Source organism: Platichthys flesus, chromosome 11, assembly GCF_949316205.1.
Source record: "Platichthys flesus chromosome 11, fPlaFle2.1, whole genome shotgun sequence".
Taxonomy (NCBI): Eukaryota; Metazoa; Chordata; class Actinopteri; order Pleuronectiformes; family Pleuronectidae; genus Platichthys; species Platichthys flesus.
The window spans coordinates 5,368,308-5,394,647 of NC_084955.1; the positions used below are offsets into that span (position 1 = coordinate 5,368,308).

At 42.5% G+C, this 26,340-nt stretch overlaps 1 protein-coding gene across 1 annotated transcript in view; it reads right to left on the reverse strand.

The window, feature by feature from the left end:
- Window positions 1-26,340, reverse strand: part of znf407 (zinc finger protein 407) — a 145,959-nt gene that overhangs the window by 51,967 nt on the left and 67,652 nt on the right. The window contains exon 6 of the mRNA XM_062399801.1: window positions 7,133-7,299. Within this exon, the coding sequence (XP_062255785.1) occupies window positions 7,133-7,299 (167 nt within the window). The remainder of the gene's footprint in view (window positions 1-7,132; window positions 7,300-26,340) is intronic.

Here is a 26,340-nt window from a genome sequence, read left to right on the forward strand (position 1 = left end):
ATCATGTGCAGCAAGGTTCCCTGTCACTTAAATATAGTCATCTAAATGCTGATGTTGAACTCCAGCTCTTGCCAAACACAGATAACACATTTGGGTGGCTCTTTCAGCTGGGCGTCAGCGGTGCCCTGCTCCTCCTCTGCACAGATAGCAGCTTTCACCAGGTCTGCAGAGACAAAACAGCCTCAAGGCTCCTCTGTTATATCCATTGAAAGCCACTCGACTGTGAGGCGAGTTTTAATGTAGTGCCACTTAGAAGGAAGAGAAACAGCCTTAAAAAGGTACATTTGCCAGTTCATACAGGTTCCCGTTGCAATCCCAGCATGGATGGCCTTTAAAGGAACAATGTTTTCATATAATGAAATGTCTATTCTGCTACTTCATGTGGCCGCTTGAAATCGTCCCTTTTACATTTACTGTTTTAAATATATGACATCTGATATGCCTGTAAAAAAAGTTGCAGAATCAGAAAATGCTAAATATTTCATATGGCAACATAACAGCATTACATAAAAGGGAATACTGCGTAGTGTAAATTTGGTGAATTCTTGAAAGCAGAAACACCGGAGCAATATAACAGATTTTTAGAGCCATTGAAACTTGGTTTTAAGTCTTAGGTATACCTCGATAAACTGAAATATGTTTCTCTCTCAATAAGCAAGTTAGTGAGGGTTATCACCTTAAAGCCAAAACCTCAGCTAAGACCACAAACCTTTACACTATAATATTACGTCATTACGTTTCTTCATTTATGCACACAAATAATTTATATCATAATTGTTTCGAGCTGAGCCCTGTCTACTTCAAATTAGTGGCTAAGAATCATGCAAAGAATCTCACAAAATTTACATTTTTGCTGATTCTTTTTTGTTGTTTGATACCAGGAGAGAAAAAGTTTTTCCCCCCCTGTATCTCTGAACTGTAGATGAGTTACGAAGCCTCTGGTCAGACCTTTTCTCCTTATCAGAAAAACAACTGGTCATCCTCCCCTCCTCTGCTCCCTCCCTCCCCTCTCTCATTACAACCAACGCTACAAGACCCCACCACAGAAAAATCCATAGCCATCGATCCCTTCACCCAGCCGCGGTCGCCACAATTATTCTTGAGGAGGAAACGTTGGCGATAAATTACATGTGTGCTTTTCATCTGCTGTTCTGTGGCAGTGAACCCTCTGAGGACCTAGGTGGGGACGGTGAGGTGGGGTAGAACGAGAGTGACGTGCGGCTGTCAACACCAGAGGATCTGGCTGGCTAAAGGCCAGTTTTTACTTCAGTATAGAATCGACGCAGCAGCCGTCCCACCCACCCACCCAAGACACAACCTTAAATTGACTACATTCAACCCAGATTAACCTTCACCTCTACCTTTCAGCTCTACATGAATAACACCTAACCTTTGGTTTAAACATTATTCTAACATAGCAGTAACCCCAAAACCACATCCTCATATTTTACAGCCTCAGCCTGAACTCCACCCTGACTCTAAACCCTAAACTCAAACATGAATCCTCAGATGCCCAAGAAACACAAAGCTGCAAACACAACTCAAGCTGTGGGTCACAAGCATTCACTTACACAACCAGGTGTACACAAAATCCAGCACCAGTCACGAGAATGGCCCTGAACCACCTTTCCCGCTCTTGTGTGTGCATCGAGAGACGCTAAACTTTTTGAGGATTTGAATATTGGACTCATCGCTCATATTCCTTTGTTCCCATGATACACCTCAACCCTCCACCTCTTCCTGGAATTAAATATACCTTATTGCGAGACAATAGAAGAACTTTGAAGTCAAAATATACAACCTCTCTTTGCAAGTATATATATATATATATGTGTGTGTGTGTGTGTGTGTGTTTTAAATAACCCCGGAGGAGTCGCATGCAGCTATAATTGCCTCCCTCATTAGTTATGTTTTAGCAGGAGCGGATGGGAGGGCAATTAATTTTACCGCTTAATTTTTGACACAGAATCCGCTGCTGTATTGATGTGCTCACCATTTTGGGTCTCATTTTTCAGGGAAATTAATTGACAAAGTGCGAAGATTTATCAGCATATCGCCAGATTAAGCGACAAACTGAAGCAATGAGGAAATCAATTGTGGCCCTGTCGCTGTGCTCACCTCCCCACCCCCCAACACAACACCCCTCCCCACAACCACCAAGAGCCTGGGAAAGCTGGGTGGGTCAGACGCAGTGCAGTTATTTATTTATTTGAGTCGCTCATTCATCAGCCGTTACAAATGACCCTGGCGGCTGACGACCACTGAATCTCCCCTCACCCCCCCACAGATTCCCCGCCCTCCTCCTCACCCTCCCTCAGACGCGACTGGTGTTTGAGCAGGGAGCGATTAACATAAAAAACACACAAATCACGGAGGAACAATGATTCCCGTTAGAGGCAGGAGAAGGAGAGCAGAGGTGTTAACTTTTTTTTTTTGAGGGGGGGGGGGGGGGGGGGGGGGGGGGTTCTGTGAGCCAGACTCATTGTTCCTGACCACAGTATGAAAAAAAACAATATTTTCTATATGGTTTGGCCAAGATGCAGTTGTAGGTGCAATGCAAAATACGTACTTAACATTGTTGATGCGGTCTTTATTAAGTGCTTATTGCAGCATCATCGGTTGTTATGCCTCTGAATTGCCTTATTCGGAGCAAACATTTACAATAATAATGAGGTTTACCACAAAACATTTATTGTAAACTTTCAAAACTATTGAAAACAATGACTGGACCTCAGAGAGATTTTGACAAACGCAGGCGTCTCATTGAATGAATCCTTTCGCATTTCATGTGCTGTAAACAGCCGGCATATAATGCTATTCCTCACTCTACAAGTTAAGAGGAAAGACATACTTTTACACTCATAGTTAATTTGTTTTAAAAAGGGAACTGTTCAAAGAAAAGGAAAGTCCTTTTACATCACTTGACTACTCCATTTAACTTTTAACTTTGAGTACTTTTTAGTTTGTAGATATATAAGTTATACAAGCAGAACACAAGATCAGTTTATAAAAATGCATTATTATAGATTAATCCACCAAGAATAATATGAAGCAGTTTATATTAGCTCCACCTGTTACTTTAATGTTACTTTAAATAGCATGCTTCTCAGCTAAACATGCTAATGTTTGTTAGGAGGAGACAAACAGTGTTTAATCCATCCCTTTAACTGAAGCTCTTTTGCTTTTAGCTTGCGAAAGCGGAAAATATAAAAAAAAGACATCATCGTACAAACTCTGTAAACGGAGAGTATCACTCTTACTGCGGTCCTATTGTACAATTCCTATTCCTCTTTACCATGTGAAGAATTCAAAAGCTTGACAGACCTGCCATGCCCTGTAACAATCACCGTTTGAGGTATAGAGATTTAGCAAAAAGCCTAACTTTACCATTCCAAATGATATTTTGACAAATGATGACAGAGGGGACCTGTCGTCTCCTCTGTATCTGTTTGGTTCCATGTGAATAATGGAGTCCGACAGGTCTGCATTTTAGTCTCCTTCTCCTCTTACATCTGTACGGATGATTTGTCAATACAGTGGAAAGAATGAGGAACAGGGAGAATGCTTGGTAATTCTAACCAAAGCCAACTAGTGTAATCAGATGATTTGGAGATTTTCCTGTCCATGTAGTGCTGCTCTTCAACAGTTATTGACACAGCATGGTACCAATTGTGACATCAAATATATTGAAAAGAAGAGTTTTATTTTGATTGTCAGACGATGAGTTCTTCCTACCTGGTCGACTGTGAGATTAATACATAATTTGGTCAATAACATAAACACTGATCAGATGTAGGGGTGACGGTGACAGAAAGACAAATGTACAGATAATATTGCGATGCAGGATCTAGTGAAACTTGAGAGCCTCGTTCAAACTCACTGCCAAAGAGTTTGGGTACAGTTAACAACCATCATAATATAATACATCATGCAATTATAATAATATTTAAAGAAAGAATGAGACTATTTTAGTGTGGTAAAAGTTAGGCTTGGTAATGGTACCAAAACTGTGGCTTAATAATTGAAGACTGAAACAAACCATATTATTTTAACCTAGATATTCAATTTTATCAAATTTTATATTTGTTTTATATTATGTATCTGTTAGACTTTTCATATTTTTGGGATTAATAAAAAAGTCATTAGATGTTATGGACATTTAACGGATATTGCTGAAAACTGAACGCAAAGCATTTACTCTATACTGAATTCAGCAATGTTATTGTGTAGAATGTGGAACCACTTGGTTTTTTTTGTGCTGTGAACCCCTCATGAGCTGTGTCCTTAATAAAGATGAATGGATGAAAAAAGAGTGGAAATTGGCTGTATTTTTGGTGCATTGTTTCGAGGGATTAGAACGGTTACTTTAGAGGATTATAAACCAATTACACACGCATGACAAAACCAAATCAGTCAAGACTTCAGCAAGTGACTTTTTCAGCCAGATCTCTGTGTATCACTATACTTAGCTCCGGCACACACTCTTCAGTCATACTGCCTGCTACGGTACAAGAATAGTTCAACTTTATATATACCACTCCATTGTTAGAATTGCGTCTTTATGCCATGTAGAAGCTGGTTTATAACCTTTGAACAGACAATAAACATGCAGATAACATGTGTGTCAGGTCTCAATGAGTGTATAGCAGTAGCTGACACACTCTGCGAAGACTGCAACTGGATAAGGAATGTCGGAGGTCTCAACAGAGTAAATTGTGTTAGCTGTTTTTGGTCTTGCTAATCAAGTCAGGTCTTGTCGCTCAGGAAAATGGTGCTGGTTCAGGTTTAATCTTAATTCTCCCATTTTACAATGTTCATACTTGGTCACCCTTGATCTTTCTAGCTCTCTTATTCAATCACATTCTTTTTCCATCTCAATCACTTCGTTGCTCTCTTCAAGTCTGAGACACATACACACAAACCACCACCACCGCCACCCCCATCACCAAGCCACCCCACACCTTTCCAGGTGACAGGTAGGTGACAGCCTGACGCCAGTCGCCTGATGGGGAATGATGAGTGCTGGAAACAAATGAAAATAAAACGTCTAATTATGTCAGAGGTGCCTTGACGTTACATCACTGTTAAAACACATTTAAAATAACATCCAGCAAGTCCCACACTTACACACACACACGCACACACACACACGCAGCAGGCACCCGTGACGGATGGAGGGCTCTCCTGCAAGCGCTCAGTCAGGCTGTCAGGCCACTGGCTGCTGCTGCTTCTGTCATTGACTTAAAAGGGCATCAAGGAGCTGTGTGTGGGACATTACTGAGGCCGAGGGGAAACTGCTGGGCTGCAGCATAAAGACACTTTCAAAGAGGCTGACTTGGGCTCCTATCGAGGGGCTATTATTCAAGACAGTATCCTCCCACCGCCCACCGCACCATCTGTCTATCCTAAGTTTTTAGAAAGTACAAAAACTCAGAACAGTCCCACAGTGTACTCTACTGTACATATATAAATTAATGGGAAGGATGGAGTAAGAAAGAAAGTGCAGCTTATATAAAAAAAATTGTACAAAATTGAAAAAATTATTTCAAAGGTGAATTTTTTTTTTTCTCTTTTCATTTGATTTCTTCTCTAATCCAGCATTTTTGTGTTGGAACCAGTGTCATAGTGACAGAAAAAGAAAGGGGGTAAACTGCAGCTGGTGATTATCACATCACCATAATGCATGTTAAACATGTGCTTCTGCACTGCTCATTACATTAATCATATAAATATATTTGTGAAATAAAAACTCAGCTTGGCAATCCCATAGTTTTAAATCAGTAGAACATTTCTGATTTTAATTATCTACTTAATGGTTTTCCTTTTTTGATTTAACCTGAAAGACAACCTCTATGTGTGAAAGAACTGCCGCCAAAAATGAAAATACATTAAAACTTTCTTATCCTCCATTTTTGCATCAGAGTGGATAACCGAGTTTGACAGGTTTCAAAGAAACACTTTCCAGGATGGATGTGATGAACAGACTCTGGAAACGGAGCTGGCCCTCTTTTCCTAGTCTCCATGATGAAAACATTTAGAAACTGCTGATTGGGTCTAATCGATCACAACATAACCTGATTCGTTAGGCTCCTATCACATGACCTCCTTTTGGAGAAAACAAATCGGCATTAGCTTTGGCTACCATCGTAGAATGCAACATGGATAAAACAATTACAGGCATTGCTGAGTGTGTTGTCTTTGCTCACAGCTGTTGTGCAGTTAGATTTAGCTTTTAAAATACTAACAGCAGTTTAGAATTTACAACTGCTTACATGAGTAGAAGATGAGCATCTCCTGTTTACAAACGCACACACATACCATGTGTACGTGTGCGGTCAGGTGAGATGCGTTTTCAGGCGTGTTAGTAAGGATAGTAATTCAAAATGATATACAGTCAAAATCCTTGTGTGGACAGACACATTCTTTTAGTTTTAGTTTGAAAATGCCCTTTTAAAAATTAAAATGCCGTTGTATGGATGTAGTCTGGAAATACACATCACAATCCATTGGAATTGGGACGAATACAAAACCTTAATTTCGGCATTAATCAACCCTTTAAGTGTGAAGGATGGCCAAACAAAAACACATAACAAAGATGAAATTTGAAAAACTTTTCAGTCCTTTCCTCCTCCTTTTGGCTTCTCACGGTCTTTATTAAAATATATTTGGCTGAAGTATTATCATTCAACAGTGACGGTCCTATTTGGAGGTAACCATGGCTTAACCATGGAACAAAGTGTCTGCAAAAATGCCAAGAACTAGTTCATGACTTTCTCTGGATGTTGAAAATCTGTACAGATGGACAAGTCATGGCTGCTATCAGCCAAAAACGTGTGTATATTTATTCCAAACAAAGCTGTGAAGATTCATCATTAATGTGAGATTTTCACAGTTAACACATCAACTAGATTTTGTTAAATACACTGCAGCTATAGAGGAATGAAAAAGTACATTCTGTCTGGTCCAAGTTTAGTGTTTCTTGCTAAATAACTAACCCTTTGTCCTCAACTCATACAAACACTGCTTTGCCTGTAAAAAGCAAATTGAACTAATTTTGCATGTTGAGAGTCCGTCGGTGTGTTTGTGTAGGCGTGGAGCATTAATGGTTCACGATGGAGGTTGCTGTTCTCACCAGTGTGTGTCCTGTAGTGGTCCTTCATGGCCGACAGGTTGAGGAAGGCGTAGTGGCAGGACGGCCAGCCGCACTTGTACGGCTTCTCCCCACTGTGCAGTTTCCTGTGGTTGTTCAGGGCCCATTTTTCACTGAAGGTGCGCTCACACAACTCACATTCAAACTTCCTGCAGGAGGAGGAGGAGGAGAAGAAGAGAGGCAGAGAGGAATGAGGAGGAGGAAAAAAAAAAAAAGAAGAGTTATTTACTTATCCCAAAGCTGACATAAAACGCTAGAAAATCTACCCTGTGAGAAAGGAAATGGAGGTTGCTGGGTACGAACGCTCACAACCACAGAGCACAGGGCTGTATGATTGCGCGCTGTACATCTACGCCCCCACTCACTCACTCTCTCGCACATGAACACACACACACACACACACACACACACACACACACACACACACACACACACACACACACACACACACACACACACACACACACACACACACACACACACACACACACACACACACACACACACACACACACACACACACACACACAGCAGTTGGCTGCTGGTGTGTCATGTCTGTATAAGCAGGCATTGATTTTTCTGTCCTGGCCTGCCACCTCCACCATTTATTCTCTGCTTTGCACCAGGGCCCAGAGGACTAGAGAAATTCTGTTACAGTCCTCACACACAAACACACATACACAACCCGCAGGGCCAATGGGAAGAATAGAGTTCACCTGTCCAGTGTCCCCGACCACTTAGCCAGGGCTAAATGAACAGTTTGCAACATTTTACCCCTCACTCCTCTCATAAGCTACCTTCCACCATCTTAACAACTCTTCAAACGCGTCCTTCTCATTTAAGCTCACATCAGCAACATCATCGCTGACATTGCTTTACATAGTCAGTATCAATCCAATAAATGCAAAAACATGAATTGTCATGTGTGGTGTTTTTTGTTTAGTTGTACGATGCTACAAGCCTCTTCTGATTATCATAGGAGAGAAGTAAATATGCATTCCGTTCTTTCTTTACTCTGGACATCTGTCTATTTCTCCATGCCAACGCCTACAACGCAACAAAAGCAAGTTGTTTTTTTATCTATGTGGAGGATGTGTGCACCTATATTCATCTGCTGTGTTATTAGACTTCAAGAGACACACCGAGGTAGAAAAAAACAAAACAATGGAAGAAAGCCAGTGCTTGAATTAATCTTTCTCCCTGCGCTATAATTTAGGCACAGAATGACTAATGTGTGAGTCATAAACAAATGAAGTCGGGTTTTGGGGAGCATTCGTCTTGCAGCGAGGGCCATGTTATTTTAGGGAGGGCAGCTGTCTTTAAGTCCTGATTGTGTCGCTTAATCCCTGCGGTATCTGTTTCATAGCGAGCAGCATGACACTCACCTGAACAAATAATGACTCCAAGCAGCATGTAGCATGTGTCTGAATCAATAATTCAAACTCATACATCTTCCTTACTGGAAGGAGGGGGAGGAGGGGGGTGGTTGCAAAAGAGAATGTGAGGGGAGGGAGGGAAGGGGACAAACGATGGAATTAAAGATGGGGAGGTAGAGAGAGGGAGAGACGGAGAGGAAAATGTGTCCCGGCTTCCATATCAATCTATATGTTCCATAAAGATAAATCTAAATGTGATATGCATGTCGTCCCCCAACTAGTTGAGAGGACATTTTAAGCTCACTTACCGGGAAGGATGGAGCAGCTTTGAAATGGCGCCTTTATCACCTGGCTCTAAGCTCAAATGCATATTTAAACATCTCTGTTTTCCTCTCGTCCTCATCAACTGACTTGGCAGAGAATTTATTTGACCAACAGATGTAAGTCTGCATCTGTATTTCCTTCCCCTTCCTTCCTCCCAGCGGTATTTATAGAAACAGCTCGTCGCCCATGCCACCGTGGGAGAGGTAAATAAGATGAGTGAAGAGATGCTATCTTTTATTGTAAACATTATGCACAACACTCCTGCTTTATGAGCTAAACGGGCCATTGTTTATCACAGGGTGTAATCGCAAAGCCAGGCAGGCAGGCAGGCAGGCCTTGACGTGGGCACGCGGCATGCTGGGATGGAGAAAAACAAGGGAGAAAGGGAAGGCAGGAGGAGAGGAGAGAAGATGGAGGAGTCCGGGCTGGCAGAGTTGACTATCAGTGGGGGTTTTGTAAAGATGAGAGGAGGGTTTGCGTCTGTTTTTATGGGATCAGATGGAGCGCTTTGATCTTGTCCCGGCATGTCAGATCCCGTCACGATCCACCGTCCCGCCCATACATATGCATACTGCCTCTAAACAGCCAGGCACCATGCAAAACACACCAAAGGAAGGCGGTAGAGAGAAGGGGGAGGGAGAGAGGGAGAGATAGAGAGAGAGAGAGAGAGAGAGAGAGAGAGAGAGAGAGAGAGAGAGACAGACAGACAGACAGACAGACAGACAGACAGACAGACAGACAGACAGACAGACAGACAGACAGACAGACAGACAGACAGACAGACAGACAGACAGACAGACAGACAGACAGACAGACAGACAGAGACAGACAGAGATAGATGGAGCAAATGTGCTTGTTTGTGCATGTGTATAAAGGAAAGATGGAGAGACACACAGTTCTGCCAATTTAAACCTGAACACTTTATATCATGCTTCCTAGACCTGAATTTAACCTAGCAACAAAACAACCTCCATAAATACAGAAACTGCTGAAGAAAAAAAGGAATTTGGGATTTTTAAAGTACACAGTAGGCATGTGGCTGTGATTTGTTATTCTATGTAATGAAGCGAAGGTGATGATAGTGATTTCAATGCAGCAAAGGAATGATGGCAAGTCAAGAAACGATGAGAGGCTTGTAAGACAGGTGATGGTTCAGACCTTTCTGTTTAGTCCAAACCAAAACAGCAGGTGTGAACATAGCCTTTGCTACTTTCGGACTAAGCATCAATATTTAGTCCGACCAAAACAGGTGGTCTCAGTCTGGATCAAACTGAACCATGGTTAGGATTGTTTGAAGTGTAGCTACCTACACAAACATGATCATGCACTGGTATCCACTGTTTTGGCAAAATGTAAGTATTTGGGTTAAGGATCAACTATTTTAAGAAGGCCCTGAGAAATTTGATGGGCATTTATTTTTTACAAAATGCACAATATTAAAAATTATAGATGGTTTGTAATTATTTAGAGGTTTTCTAATCTTAATGAGCACTCAAAGTGCTTTACAGAACAGTTTTTCCATTCACACATTTACTCACACATTCAGTGCATCTATATGCAGCACTTTCTCTGTCCCACATCATTCACACACTGCCGGTTCAGAAGTCAGGGGAAATTTAGGCTTCAGTGTCTCACCCAAGCTTACTTTGGCAAGCTGAATGGAGGAGCCGGGGATTGAACTACCAACCTCCTGCTTTGAGGGCGACCTGCTCTACACCTCCTCAGCCACCACTGCCCAAATGCTTGATCGGTTCATCAAGAATATAAACATTATATTCAATGAAAACAACAATTAACTCTGTAGTCACTAATTTCCCCTGTGCATTTCCCTTAAGACACAAGTGTTGGGAGAGAGCATTGCTAACAAAGCTTCAGGGAGCTGTGATCCCAGTGTGTTGATACTTTCTCCATTGTATTTAAGTAACAAGCTCATGTACTTTTAGTTCTGATATTTTAAGTAGTTCACTATCTAAATTGTTGTTGGTTGAGGAGGTGTTAAGTTGCTGCATTCTGGAAAGCCCTTTGAAAGCTGTTGTAAATTGTATGAACATAAAAACACTTAGAATACACAGAGAATCACACTTGCCATTGACAGCTCCTCTGTGACAAGACTGTTTACCTCTGATCAGCTGGAGGCCACGGCGCTATTACACATCTGTAACTGTGTGAGCAAGTCCTACGTCCAGTCATTAGTTCTCTGCTTTTCTTCCTCCTGCATCCCTCCATATCCTCCCTCGCTCTACTCCTCCCTTTCCCGCCTTCCCTGCTCTTCTGATCACGCAGCAAAGGGACATGATTGACACCCTGTGCTGATTTATTCAAAAACCCATGTGGGTCTTTTGCCTGTACGTTCAGAGAGCTGCATGCTACTGTGTCTATACTGTCACTCATTACCATATCTATACTGTGGTGTGATCCTGTCATCAGTTCAGGCATATAGGGCTACTGTCAGAACATCACAAGCCACACTGGCCTTAATTGTGATATAAAATCCCTAAGGAGGAGTTACTGTACCTCTAACAGGAGGTGGAAAAAAAGGACCTGACTCATTACCACACACTCACTGTCACCCCCAAGTGGTGAGGTGCTGCTTGTTGTCTGGGACCTTGCAGAGAGTGTGCTGATTGTATGAACTGTAATTGTGTGCTCTGGACGAAATATGAGTAAGAATTTGATTAAATAGGTCAGTTTGTACGATTAAGAATCTCAATAACTTGTTCTCTAAATCTACAAATCACAAAATAAAGATGTTTTCATAAACCAAGCAGATGCCCCGGTTCCTCCTGAAGGAAACCAGGTTTGTGCAACACACAGAGCGTTTTTAATTTGGTGAATTAATTGTGTTTTTTAAGACAGCTAAGAATTCGTTCTCTTGGTTTCCTTGTCGTGTTGGCCGGTTGGTGTGAGAGGAAGCAATCCGCCGATGCTCTCACGCTGCAACACAAAGACAGAAAAGAGGGAGAGAGGCCGACTCTCGCCTCAAGCCAAACTGACACAAACAGACAACTTCAAAGTGAAGACTGTTGTTTATTTGGTGAAGGGAGAAGAGGGGGGAGATGGGCGAGGGGGGTAAAAAGAGAGAAAATTTATCTGATATGCAACTGTCAGGAGAGCATTTTCACATGCAAAATAGCAAGTGAGTGAGAGAGATTACCTAGAGGGAGGAACATGACAGCATTCACTAGGGTCAGGATGGATCATCATCTTCAGCCCCCTCCTCCTCCTCCCTCATCTCTCTCTTTTTCCCTCCATCGCTCTATCTTTATCTCTCTCGTGCTCCGCTTCCCTTCCTTCTTCCTTCCGTTTTCCCCTACTCTGCCTTTCCCTCTCATCCTGTTTTCAGACTCCATCACTCTGCACTTCGACAACCCGGCAGCTTAAATCCAGACTAAATTAGCTGAATGAAGATTAAATCATTTGGCCCTGAGCTCTCCAAGATATTGGGAGGAAGACTGAGTAAGCCTTAAATGGTGTCTGACTGAGCTCGGACCTATAGAGTATGTGTCTGAGCAGAGGCTCTTCCTTCAATGGCAGTCAATTGAAACCTGATTAGAGGGGGGTTGTTGGGTAAAAAATGGGGAAAAGATTAAATTTCGGGGACAACTGTTTCCTAAGTAAGGCCGCTGGCTTCGTTATTTTTCGTTTGCGTGCAGAATGTCGACCGACGACAGGCTTGTTCCGCGGCTAAGATATCGAACTGAGCAACATCATCGCTCACAGTGTGTAGGAGAAAAATGCTTCGGAAAGCGCTGTAGTCATTGTGGGCTGTGGCTACTCACATCAGCTTTGCGGGTGGTGCTTGTATAACATTCAAACAAATGAAGACAAGAATTTCTGGCCCGATGCAGGAGATACGACAACAGCACAAACTCTGCGGCAAGAAAAAGCAGCAGAATCTCCCAGGAACCAGTCAGAGAATTATCCTAGCATAAGGGCATTTTAAAGTGAAATATCTATCGAGTTTTATCATACTGAGACCTGCAGGAGTGTGCAGCCAGCATGTCACACAAAACAACAACTAAAACCTCCATGAAGAGGCCACATGTGTCTGCAGAGTATTGTAGATGAACCTCCTCTGAGAGGACTGCTCCTGCATATGACTGCAATATAAACAATGGCACGCAACAGAGATGCTGCTGCTGATTTATGTTTACCTTCAATCCCGGGAGAAAAAGGAGCAAGAGGAGGAGGAGGAGGAGAGGAGAAAAAAAGATAATGAAATAAATAATAAAAGACCAGGCCCATCAGATAAGCTCCTGTTTATCCCGCTGTAGGGCAAATACAAATTGTCAATTTAATGAACACGGTGGACGTGATGAAAGCGGGGTGAAGGAGCCTCCTGCCTGACAAACAATCAGGAAATGTTATCTTAATATTGTTGTGCTGTTATTCAGCCCATAACTTAGGGGGTTGGGGAGAGACCACAAGGAAAAGGAGGTGGCACGGAGGGGAGAGGGGAGCAGGGAGTCACAAAGGCCATGTCCCTCTGTGGTGGCCCTGTTATTGCCTGTTTTATTATGAGCCATAGCTCAAAAGTACCAAACACACTTTGAAATACACAAACCTAAATGTGAGCCTGGGAAGGGTGCACACACACACACACACACACACACGCAGACGGACACACACACAAACTTACATGCACAGCCTTAAATTACAAGAAGTATTATATGCAAGAGAATGAAACAACATGATTTTGAACAAAACCCAGAAAATGATCTATTTCACGGTGGGCATGTGTGCACTACTGTGATGTCTTTTTCTCAAAGTCAGTTAATTTAAAAGCACAGTAAGTTTTACAGATTTCAGAATATTATTCAAAACATTTCAACTGGAAAACTGCAAATCAAGAGAACCAAAACGCTTCTTGCTCAAATTAGCAGATGCTAAAAAGTACTGGAAATCTGATTTATGTGACATGGTTCGGTCAAAGGCCTTCCTCCCCCCCTCCCACACCATCCTTTCACTGGCACTTTAAAAAGTGTCCAGATGCTTCACAGCGCAAAGTTTTTTTTGAAAGTCTTGAATTTAAAGCATCGCAATCTGAGCAGCCACAAAAATTAACTATTATCTCCATATTTATATATTGCCGGCACTAAATTGCGTCTGTAAGAATTACTATCAATATGAATATCTGCAACAATAACTCAGCCGCAGTGCAGAGGACAGGATGCTCTTTATCAGACTTCTGATAGGCCTTAAATACAGCACAAGGCAGCCATATCAGAGCTTTTTCTCTCTAATATCAGGCCGCATTAGCACCTCGTAAATCAAATTACACTCCTAGAATTTCATTAGGCTCACCTGCCAGCGCTGCTGTGCTGCAGAAATATTTATGTTTTTATGCTGCAATTGTGCACTCTCAGGTACACAAAAGGGAAGGAGGGGGGGGCGATAGGGAAAAAAATGGGTGATAAACCTAATTATCTTTTAAGAATACAGAGAAAATGTGTCATAAATTGTGGCGATCCTGAGGAGAGCTGGCGTCTCAGAAGCCTGTGGGGCTGAGAGTTGGGGGACAAGTCTGCTCCGCTGTTTACCATCTTTAACCGGGGCTACACTCTCACAATCCAATTAGCGGCTTCCCCAAATTCACTCTAAACAGAAATCAAACAGGATGATGTATGACGCCGATCAGCGGATTCTCAACAACAAGTTAATCTGATAAAGTGGAGGGAAAAAAAACAACATTGCTAATAGCACAACTACTTGTTAAAACGGGATCCAAATGTTATGATAGGAGTCTGTCTTTGTTATTTAATTACCTCAAAAGAATTTCACATTTCCATTTGTTTATTTGCTGTTGCTGCTGTTTGTTAGATTATATTATCTGCATCATAAACATCTCTCTGGTAGGGTTTGCCGAATGTGAGCCGAGACTGGGGGCGTAGGTGGAGCTGGCCGTGGGAAGGGAACGCTAACATTCCCGCTCCGTTTTCTCTCCCATCTGGAGCGGCTGGGGTCTGGATATGGATTTTGATTAGACACAAAGGGAAATGACTTAGCCAGTGACCGTAACGACAGCCACTTAATAAAAGGTACAGTTTATACATTAAAGAGCTTCTAGTTGTAAATCATTCGGCCCTGTAACGACATGCATCCCCGTCCCAATACCAAGCCCCTAACAGGCCTCTCATATTTACTCTGTTGGTCCCAGCATCATTTTTAAAATAATGAGCTATGTCCCTTATCTAATTAACAGGGGCCTGGGTTCATTTGTTTCTTTCAGCCTCTCTCCACTACCGCGCCGAATTTAGGAAGCTGGCATATTGGTTTAACTCGCAAATATTTAGCAAATTTCCTCCATGGTATGACTGGTTGAAGTTACAACACAGATATTGTGGCTGTGACTTTTTGTTGTATGTTTTGTGTAAATGCTGAATATTACAACTAGAGGCTGATTATCCTGTTTTTTTGTGCGGGTGCATGTGTTTGTGTGTATACGTGGTTGTGTGTGCTTCAGTGGGCAGAAGTAAAAGACTGGGTCCATTCTCTCTCTTATTACTGGAATTGTAATTCAATGATCACCTTAGATCACACACGTGCCATAAATCAGATAGGCTTGACAGAGGATGAAAAATTGTATTAATAATGTGAAACTTATTATACAGTCCCAAATGCTCCCTTGATAAATGACATTGTTTGGGCCTGACAATGATTGCATTTAAAACATTATTTCTGTTTTGTGTGTGTATGTATGTGTGTAGGTTTGTGTGTGTGTGCACACTGCAGGACATAGCAGCATTGGTTCAGGGTGGGGAAGACAGAGGTGGGGTTCCCAAGCTTCATAAAATATTCAAGATGTTTCCCAGCCTTCTATCTGGAGTTAGTGGGCAGGCGATGGCAGTGGCAGTAGGGGTATAAAATATGTGTGTGTGCGTGTGTGTGTGTGTGTGTGTGTGTGTGTGTGTGTGTGTGTGTGTGTGTGTGTGTGTGTGCGTGTGTGTGTGTGTGCATGTGTGTGTGAGTGTGTGTGTGTGTGTGTGTGTGTGTGTGTGAGTGGGTGTGTGTGTTTGTGTGTGTGTTGCCAGCACAAGTGAAATGGCTGGTGGCTCACCGCAGCATAAACACCCAAACTCCCAGACCACAGAAAGGAACCATGCACATCTTCAAGTCATAAAGCAGCGTGTGTACGCACACTATTATTACAGCACGTCTTTGTCAGATATTAACAAACGCAAGGAGCTGGGGAAAGAAGCTGCAACGGGCTAATCATTTATGAACAAGTCAACTATTGCCTCTTCTTTTCTCCTTTTAAATAACTGATCCTAGGAGAGTTTATTTTTCTTCATAACTCAATACATACCAGAATGCTACTATTAGGAAAACATGTCTAGACTCGCCTTGTGACAAATGCAGCAGAGACATTAAAAACTCGGAAATTTAATACAAATATTGTATATGCAATGCTCCTTTTGTCTTTATTTACTGCGTCGTATCTAGACAAGCTGGATCAGGCAGGATAAAAACAAGTCCGGTTTGCATTCAGTAACACGGGACACATTTGGAGACAATCCTCCAAACACAAAGGTTGCAGAGTTAGAAAAGCAGTAAAGACAAAAGGATCTGGCACAGGCCCTCTGTCTCGCCACAAGGACAAACACATTAAGTTGTAGCACATTATTTCGCTAATGCCGTCTCATTCTCAACACCTGTCTATATGGATAAAGTGCCCTTGCTCAGTGCATCGGCTGTAATGAGGGATGTTGTGTCCATGGCACAAGATTGAGCCAGCAAACCCCAACCTGTCTGCCAATACTGTTGTAAACGGTCCATCAAAACCAGCGAGAGGAAAATGTCAGCTTTAAATATGTTCCCACACACATGGTTCTTTGTGTTCAAGTAACAATCACAGGACGGGACCCTTTGGGATTTGTACGGATCCAGCTCACGAGTACTAACATCCATTACTCAGAACGATGCGGGCAAGAAACACTGAATCAATCATCATAAAAATAATAAATAAAAGTTTCAATCCAATACAACATCAGTAAAGGGTACACTTGAAAGAAAACTGCCTGCCGGAAGAAAAAAAAAGCAAATGGGAGAATGTAGAGTGTGGTATTATAGAAGGGTTCAGAGCTGTGGACTCAACATTGACTGCTTCAACACATACCAATGTACTAATACTCTGCAAATAAAAAGTTTGCAGAAATACTGTGCAAGTCTCCTCAAGGAAAAGGCACCAATAAGGAAGACAAAAGCAAATGTTGCGCACGCTCTATAGCAGGGTTAACTTTGCACTTTGATTGGTTGAGTAGTTGAACTACGTAACCTATAACCTGCCACCCGCATCAGCTCCAGAAAAACTGGTATCATGCAGCTCAGGGTTCAGGGAAAGTCTAATTAAGTTGTTGGATAGTTGCAGCCAGATCCCTGCACAGGGACGCTGAGACCCAGACTGCTCTTTCCCCTATGGACTCGGCTTTCCCGTTCCACGTCCTCTACTGTACTGGATGTGCGACACAACCCCAGCACCAACCCTTTAGTGATCTTATTACCCCCATCCCCCATTTTACTCTCCCTTCTCTTCTCCTCCTCCTCATTCCTGCAAATGACCATGATGGGAGGCCATTCATCTCACTCCTCTAGCCACCACAACGAAATAAATCAAGAATTTTTCCTGCAAATATAACAATATTTGTATTTGGGGTGGGGCAGACGTAATTGATGACTGCAACCGTGCTAATTAAAAACGGCAGAGGTTTCATTAATCTTGGTCATTGGAAGAAGGGATAGTGGGGTAGCTGCATTGGCTGAATGGATGGGGGGGGCAGGGCCGCCGCCTCTATCGTCCGCATCACTCAGGTGATTTGGACCATTGTCGAGGATATTAGCGTGGCGAGGTTAATGTGGAATGGCCATTAATAATCACAACAAAAGTCTATAGTACACAAAGCCAGTCTCTGTCTGTGTGTGTTTGGTCTCCTACCACGACAGAATCAAACAAGACAATAAAGTGAACAATCACATGTGTTTACTGCCATGTCCTGGCTGAAGAAGTTAATTGCTTTTCTGACTTTTCTTTGTAGAAACTCTTGTTTCTGCTTCTATCCATTGACACACAAACACACACAGAATTAATTACTCTTTCTGTGCTGTCAAGACGACCTAGAGTCACTGAGCAACTGACTCTTTGGACAAAGACAATGTCTGAGCAGCAGCTTTAAGTTTCACAAACAAATGCTTAACTTCGAGAAAATTATCATTTAGATTGGGATTATGAATTTGCTTGAATAAACTATGAAGTTACTGTTGTTGTTTTTTTCATTAGTTTTAGTTAAAGTAGTAACTTAAGCTTTTACAAAAGTTTTTTTCCATCTTATTTGGTTTTACCTGGATGTTGAAGAACACAATGTTTTAAGAGAAAGACGGAAAGATAATACATTATAAATAATAATGCTTTATTTGTTTGTTTATTTGTTTGTGAGCAGGATTAAGCAGACAGTACTCCATTCATTGTTGTTAAGGGGGAGATGACCCAAGTAAGAAGCCATAAAACCTTGGTGCACATCTGAATCAGGGGGCAGGATCTTTTTTCTTTTCTTTCTTTAGCATTGCAAGTTTTTTGACTTTTCCGTAGATTTCTCAGAAAATAACCTCATCATTTTTATATAATAACAACATCACAAAATTATGGTTTATCAAGGCAGCATACACTTTTTTTATCAATAGATTAAATATACAAAAAATGGGGCAATCTTAAGTATTTATAACCATTTGATGACTAGATATGGAAGGCAGAGGATTGAAATTAATTTCCATGACTCTGACCAACGGTGTAGAAAGCAGAAACTCAAAATGATCCAACAAATGAGTCAAATCTGAGTGTCTACATAAAAGAGGAGACGTTAACAGACCCTAGAGTTGATAAGACAGAATCATATTGTTACTGTTGTGCCATTCCAGCACAGACAATTTACTAAGTAGCTCCTAAGAACGGTGCAGATGGATTTCATCATCACACTGTAATGGCTTTTACATGTTAATTCACAACTTTAGCTTCGCCACCACGACTCAGTCACAAAATAATGGCTACCCTGCATCTGGTAGAGGCGGTGTAGGGCAGTGTATGAAGCATGAAGAGAAACGGAGAGAGAGAGAGAGAGAGAGACAAAGAGAAAGAGATAGAATTAAACAGAGAGAGGGAGAGAGTGAGGGAGAAGAGATGGGTGCGTGGGGTGGAAGCAGTAGCATATGGTGCCACGCTGCTATAAACAAGCTTTATGAAAAGACCGGGGACGTTTATTTAATCATGGAATACCTGAGGAATCGCAACGAGACACACACTTTGTCCCATTATTGTTAGCCCATAAATTTAACTGCTTTACCAGAACAATGAGGAACCTGATACAGCCACCGAAGACAACGCGCGGAAGCAGGTGAATTTATGTATGTGTGTGTTTGTAAAGTGCACTGTGTCGTAGCTACCGTAAAGGTGTGTGTGTGTGTGGGGTTACAGATGAATAGCCTTAACTGCTACAAACTGGTATCTGTGTATCTACAAACCCTGGACTATACACTCTGTAAAGTGCCTGTATCTGCCATTCTGTAGAAGGCTTCCTTACAAATGTTATTGTTAAGAATTAACACATTTATAAGTGATTTTTCCAATCAGATCATACAAAAAGCATATTAGAAATGATGTGGTGGCTCTGAAGGCCTCCTGAAGAAAGGGCAGTGGACGTTAAAATGAAGGTGTGATGTTTTTCAAAATCACACACACGCTTACAAAGGCCCGAACACAACATAAACTGTATATATATTTATAGTGCATTGTGCAGGGACATGTATATGTGAAGACAAATATTGCCATGTTTGCCACACACATGGACATACACATCACCCTGTGCAACACACAAATGCAATTGAAAGTTCACAATTACAGTCCAAAGAGCCGCTCTTGCTAACACACACAAAAATAATCGCAGTGCATGAGCAACGGTGTGTCGGCGAGCAGACTTCCACATAAATACACACACCCACACTCAGACACACACACACACACACACATAGCTCTGGGTCAGGGGGACAGCGGTAGCTCAGAGCCAGCTGTGACCTGCCGGTCCAGGTGCTCAGGAAAACCGCTGTTAACGGCCACGATTGATGATCTAATCAAACTGTCACCACAACGATCCGCTGCAGTGGGAGAGGAGGCTGAGGTGGCATGGGAGTGTGTGTGTGTGTGGCGGCTGGGGGGCGGAGGAAAGGTGGGAGGGGTGGGGCGTGGTATCCAGGAGGCCTTGTGCATGCTTACCGTTAGCCCAAATTGAGAGTGACAGTCTCAATAGTGAAAAGGCCTCTCCCCCCCCCCTCTAAGTAATGGAGGAAACAACTCCAGCGGTCTTCCGGAGGATGTCACATAATCAAGGGAGCCCCTACAAGACCCAACCCCCCCACCCCAGCTATAACATCTCAGCTCAAGTAGAGTGTGGGGGGGCCGGAGAGTCTGGATGTTTAGGGATGATATGGTACAGTGCAGGACCAACGGCCCACACCGAGCTGATTATAATGAGTTCTGCATTGTTGGATGCTAAACACACACATCCACACAAAGTGCTCTCCGGAAATCAGTTCGAGCTAATGGTACGCCTCATGGACACTCATCTTATAAAACCCCGTCCCATGGGTTCCTGAGGGATGCTGTTATTGAGGATCTGGTGATGTATTGGTCAACTATGTGCACCTGACGAGATGACAGTGCTGAAAATGAAACCTAAAGTTACAGCTGCAATCCTTTTGTCATTGTCTAACTGCAATCATTTCCAGTGACTCATTGTGAAGTGAACAGAGGCTGTCTCTAATTTCGATCAGGACTCCTTGTGGGCCCCTAAAGGGCCCCAAGAGCCTGCTCATGACTGTCCACTGCATGGGCCCTGCTGTGGGGGTGTTGTCCTACACATGTGACAAAACCCATCAAAAACAACAGAAAGCAAAAAGTGATGTTTCATTTACGTGATCCGTGGAAGTGAATTGTAAGACTGAGTCTGGAGCAGTGATCTGATGCTCTCCAGTAAAATTGCAATTTCTGGATTTATTTCAGAGTCATTCATTTGACCAATAATTATACAAAATGAAGGAAATCTGTAATGATTTGATGCTTTTTTACTTACATTCAGAAAAAGTATACGTTAATATATGATAAATTAACTAATATTTTAATCATGTATGATCTCAGTCCTGTGAACACATATTTTGCATATTTATTTAAACATAATATTGTTAAAGAAATGTTTTATTTTTAAGGTTTTGTAATCATTTTATAATATGTTGAATAGTATGTTGACTTAATTGGGGGTCTTTGGTTGGTAAATACAAATTTAACAATGGTGTTGTCAAAGGTGACTGTGCAAGTATTCTATAACACGATTAATCTGTGAAATATTTAATGTACTATATTTATTTGTTATTTTACAACAGCCTGTATAGAGAGCCATTTAGAATACACAGGTTATATTTGTTTTCAGAGACTGACAGGTATAACTGAAAAATAAGACACTTATAGTAAAACACAAATGACAATCTCTTTTGAAAACATAGCTCCACAGTATATTAGCATCTCTGTGCAGCTGCATGGGAAGATATGATAATACCTCTCCAGTCCACAAATACATAAAATGAATTAAGTGTTGCTATATTTAGCTAAAAAGAGAAAAGTTCAGGAAGTTGTCCAGCTTAATAGCGGCCTTGTTGATCGCTGCCTGTCTTGTGTGTGTGTTAATCACCTTCCCCAGGATATATCCACGACCGCCGCTTGCCAGTCCAGCTCGCATTAATTTAATCGCTGCTCAGCTAATTCATTGATTAATTGGTTCATTAGTGATGCCTGGCAACATCCATTTCTGCCATGACAGTCTGATGTTTCAATAGAGAAGAAAAACAGGCTGGCTCCAGCCCAGTTTTTCCACAGTCCCACTGTGCATAATGTCCAACCACTGTCAACAGTTAGCTGCACAATTGTGTCACTGTATAACTGCCTGGTTTTGTGCCACAGGATGTGAAATGAATATGAAGGTGAACTGTGCACATTCTCCATTCTTGTCTGCTTGAGTAATGTCACTTGGGCTTCAGCGGTGGGTGACATCATTCTTAGGGAAAGAAAAACTTCAAAAAGCTGGAGGGACTGTTGGAGCCGCACTGCCGAGATGAGGTAGATGCTGTTATAGGAAGACAAACCACTGCTGCAGATTTATTCCACAAGTCAAGGTCATGTTCCTCTGACATGACGAGTGGTTTCCAGCTCTGGGACGAGCTGTCGGCTGCTAACTAACATTATTATTAGTAATAGGAGCCAATAGGACCTCGCTGCACCCTGCAACAGAGAGCCTGATGTTAAAGTGACTGACAACAATGCATAGTTTGGACAGCTGATGTGACATCACGGGTGAAATAAGAGGGCCATAAAGTAGCTTGGGTGTACGATACGTGCCCTTTGACCTCACTACACCAAGACACAGGCCCAGATTTATAATAGTCATTTTGTCACAGTTGTGGCTCCAAAGCAGTGGTGGTCCTGTGATTTAACTAATAATCAGCAAGACCACAAGGGTGGAGATTTTAGAATAAAGTGTGTCAGCTTTTCAGAGAACCAACATCCTTTGCTCACTCCGCCCTATCCACGCACACAGACACACACACACGCACACACACACAATTCTGCACCATATGCCCATGACAAGTGCATAAAAATTGTTCCCAAGCGATAGCACAGGCCAACCCATAAAAACTTAATGCACCTAATTTTCCAGTAATCAAACTTTTATAGACTGCGATGGCTTTTAAACTAACAAATTTTAATTATCGCTTAATTTTAACAGCAATATTAACGCGATCCCTCATTCTGTGAGTGTTCTTTCTCCATGAAATATTGAATAGGGTAAACAGTGAGGCGCTGTCCGCTGGCTCCTGTTCAAACATGCAGCCAGCAAACACAAAGGTGAGCTAGGGGTCGCTGAGGCCTTGCCGGTACCAACACCAGGTCCTATGTGTGCTGCACCGGGGACCTCTGGGAAATTGAGCTCCTCGAGTGCAAAAAGCGCACAAAATCAGTGTGCTGATGTTGCACTGAGACTACAACACAGCATTGATCACTGGTGTGTGTTGGTCAGCGGTTATAACGCGATCCTGCCTCGGTGCCAGACAGACAGTTTCTCTCTACGTTGTTGCAGTAAGTTTGATTTGACTGCTGCCCTTGGGTGGCTGAAAACGAGACCTTACCACCCAACACCAAGCTAGGGAGACAAAGTGCTGACACAGGCAGATAAGGGAAGGAAGAAAGAGAAAGATTAAAGAGTAGATTCATTATCAATAATTAAGGGAAAGGATTTATTTTAATGAATTAGGGGTTGTCTTTATCTACTCTTTATCTCCCTATCGCCCTGCTAACTCTATTTCTCTCTCTCTCTCTCACTCTCTCTCTCTCTCTCTCACACATACACACACACTCTCACAGGCTCACAGTATTCGTGTGACTTGACCCCTGCCTGCTCCTTGTGGTCCATATTGCCACCATGCTGGCTCCAGGCAGGGCTCTTCCGCTCCCGCTCTCAGCGTCCAGCCTGGACGGTCCCGGCCCTTGGTGCTGGGGCAATATGGCCGCGCTGCACGGCATGCTGGGTCGCGGCAGCAAGCCCAGAGCCAGGCACTGCAGAGCCAGATGCCCGCTCGGCCGAGCTCAGCCCCTGGCACTGTAGAGCGAGCGACCGCAGCAACGTACAAATCAATTCTGTTGTGTGAACATGCCCAAATAGTAAACCGTGTTTTGTAAGCGTGGATGACAAAGCTGTTCGTTAACTGCACAAAATCTTGACTACACAAAAAATGAGTATAAATATGAAAACAATTCTCGAAGAATAAATCTAGTAAACATAAAGATAAAGTCATGGCACCTGTGATGGTGTTTCAATCTAAAGCGAGCATCTTCTCTCAAAGACTGATAATACCGTGGACTATTCGTGCTGCAGTCATGTAATAACTAATGCTGTGAATATCCCTGTCTTCATTTTGTGAGTCATCACACCTGCGCTGCATGCATCATGCTGCCTATTTCTGGATCGGCGCTCATGCCTCTTCACCTGGTTTTCTGTTTTCTTCTGAGGGATTTTAACACCCGCTTACTTGGCTCAGACATACAGTAATGTTGTATTCTGAAACACGACTTAAAAACCGTGAGCAGACTTTCGCAATTAGACATCTCCCAAACACTGAAAACATTCTCCCCAGCTGCCTGTATCACGCTTTCCCTCCGCCGACTTTAAACAAATATATCTTTCTTCTGGCCTGTCAGCACTCCTGTTTCAAGAGTGATGAGTGTATTAGTTCAAGGAGTTTATTATTACAAGCGTGAAAATGGCAGGCGTTTTAACAATTACCTATGAAAACAGGTGTGTGAGACAGTTCAGTTGTCTTTTGGCGCCCTGCTTTTAAAGAACTAATTACAAGCAATTGAGGCAAGGTCGCTGCTGTCAATCACCCGCCTGAGCCACTCCCTTGTAGCTCAAGTGTTGGTTTAGGTGACTGTAGGCTCTGTGTGCCTTTACACCACACAGCATCAATACATTACACACACACACACACACGCGCACACGCACACGCACACGCACACACAGGTTATAATACTAACAGACATAGATTAAAGTCGTGAGATAAAAACTAAATTGGTGAAACATCTGAAATCTTTTTAGACGATGGAGAAGGTATAAAGAGAACATTTTTCTTCTGACCTTGACACACTCACGGACGCTCACACCAATCATTTTAGAGAAGAGGCAGTCATATTGGAAAAGTGTTAGTCAAAAGCAGCGACACACAATTTATTCCATGTTCTCCTCAGGGGCTCATGCTGTACTTGTTAACGCCACACTCGGTCACATCCTTTCTTTGTTTTATAATCAAGATAACGCCATCGTTCTCTTGAGAATGAGCAGCTTTCATGTTCAACAATCAATCAACATCAATAAAATTAAACTAGTGGGAATACTTTTTATAGATTCTGGAGACTTTACTACCATTTTTCCCGCTAGGTGTGCTCGGACCCGCATCCATTAACAGAATAACAGAGATTATATATTCAGATGAAAATGCGCCAAGGAACAGCAACGATTCAACTTGGTGTTATTACAAGTGGGTGACAACAAAAGTAACAACTTCTTGTTATCAGTTTGGGCTGTAATGCAAAATGTTACAATAAAAAGCATTTTGAGATCACTACAATTTGTTACAGTGAGACAGCACACACAAGCAGGCTTATAGTGTAAATGTGTGAGGACAAGAGGTCCCCGTAAGTACACATCTACAACAAAGCACGCACACACACACACACAGGCAGACAAAAGGACAAAAAGCCCTCATCTCCGCTCAGTGCCTGCAGTGAGGAGTGGTGGTGTGACTGAGACAAAGACCCAGTTGTGTCACTTTACAACAGTCTCTCCCTCTCTCTTTCTCCCTTATTCTCCCCTTCTCTCTCTCTCTCTCTCTCTCTCTATCACCCAGAACCTGTCAGATAGTTGGAGCCTGTCATCACACCCATCCTCCCACTCCGACTCCTCTTCCTCCTCTTCCCCCGCTGGGGTTAGAGCGATACATTGAGGCTAATATTAGCCTTTTATTTAAAGTCAGCTCTGACCAGTGTCGACCATCACGTCCCACTAAAAGCATTAATGGGAAGGGATTCAAATGAGACACTGAATAACAATAAAAAGTTATCGACTAAACACGTTTTCTGTCAAATGAAAATACTTTAATACATTATGTGTTTTTAACATGGTCTTCCTGTGATTTCTGAGGGTTTCCTTTAACAATAAAAAGAATACAGTGGAAGCTCAGAGTTGACTCAATATGACAAGAAAATGTCCGGGTTTGTGACCAAAGGGAAGTGCTGCATTTAACTTCAGTTGCCACAGTGTGTTTGTGTACACTGTTATTTTTACCATACATTGTCACTTCTTTACTTTAATGTTTCAATTATGAATAATCCGCCCTTTGGCTAAGTCACTGCATGCAATGCAGCTTCCCGCTGCCCTTAACTACTTTAGAAAGGTCAAATGGGGGCAGATTCCTCCAGGTTTAAGCCAATCATCTAAAAATAGAATAGTTGCATTAAACATTATCAGCACTATGAGCCTTTTGAAGCATATATGGGTGGGATTTCGTCCTCCACACAGATACCCAACCAAAATGACTTGGCATTTGAGGCCCCAAATGGATTTGGATAAATGGAGCCTGGTGTTACCTACGGGAAGTCAGGTTTCTTCCTCCTGCTCTCTTCCTTTGACTAACAGATCTCCCCAGCGTTCTAAAAATACCAGGTGAACAGGGCCGTAGAGATGGTGATGAAACTGCCTCTCTGACACTGTCCCACTGCAATCCATCTCTCCACCGCCTGCCAGCCAGCATATGTTTGCAATTGGCTCCCCCCAACAGCCCCCGCCGCCTCTCAACCCACCCTCACTGGTCCCTAGTTGCTGGTTCAGATACCCCCCCTTTACGCAG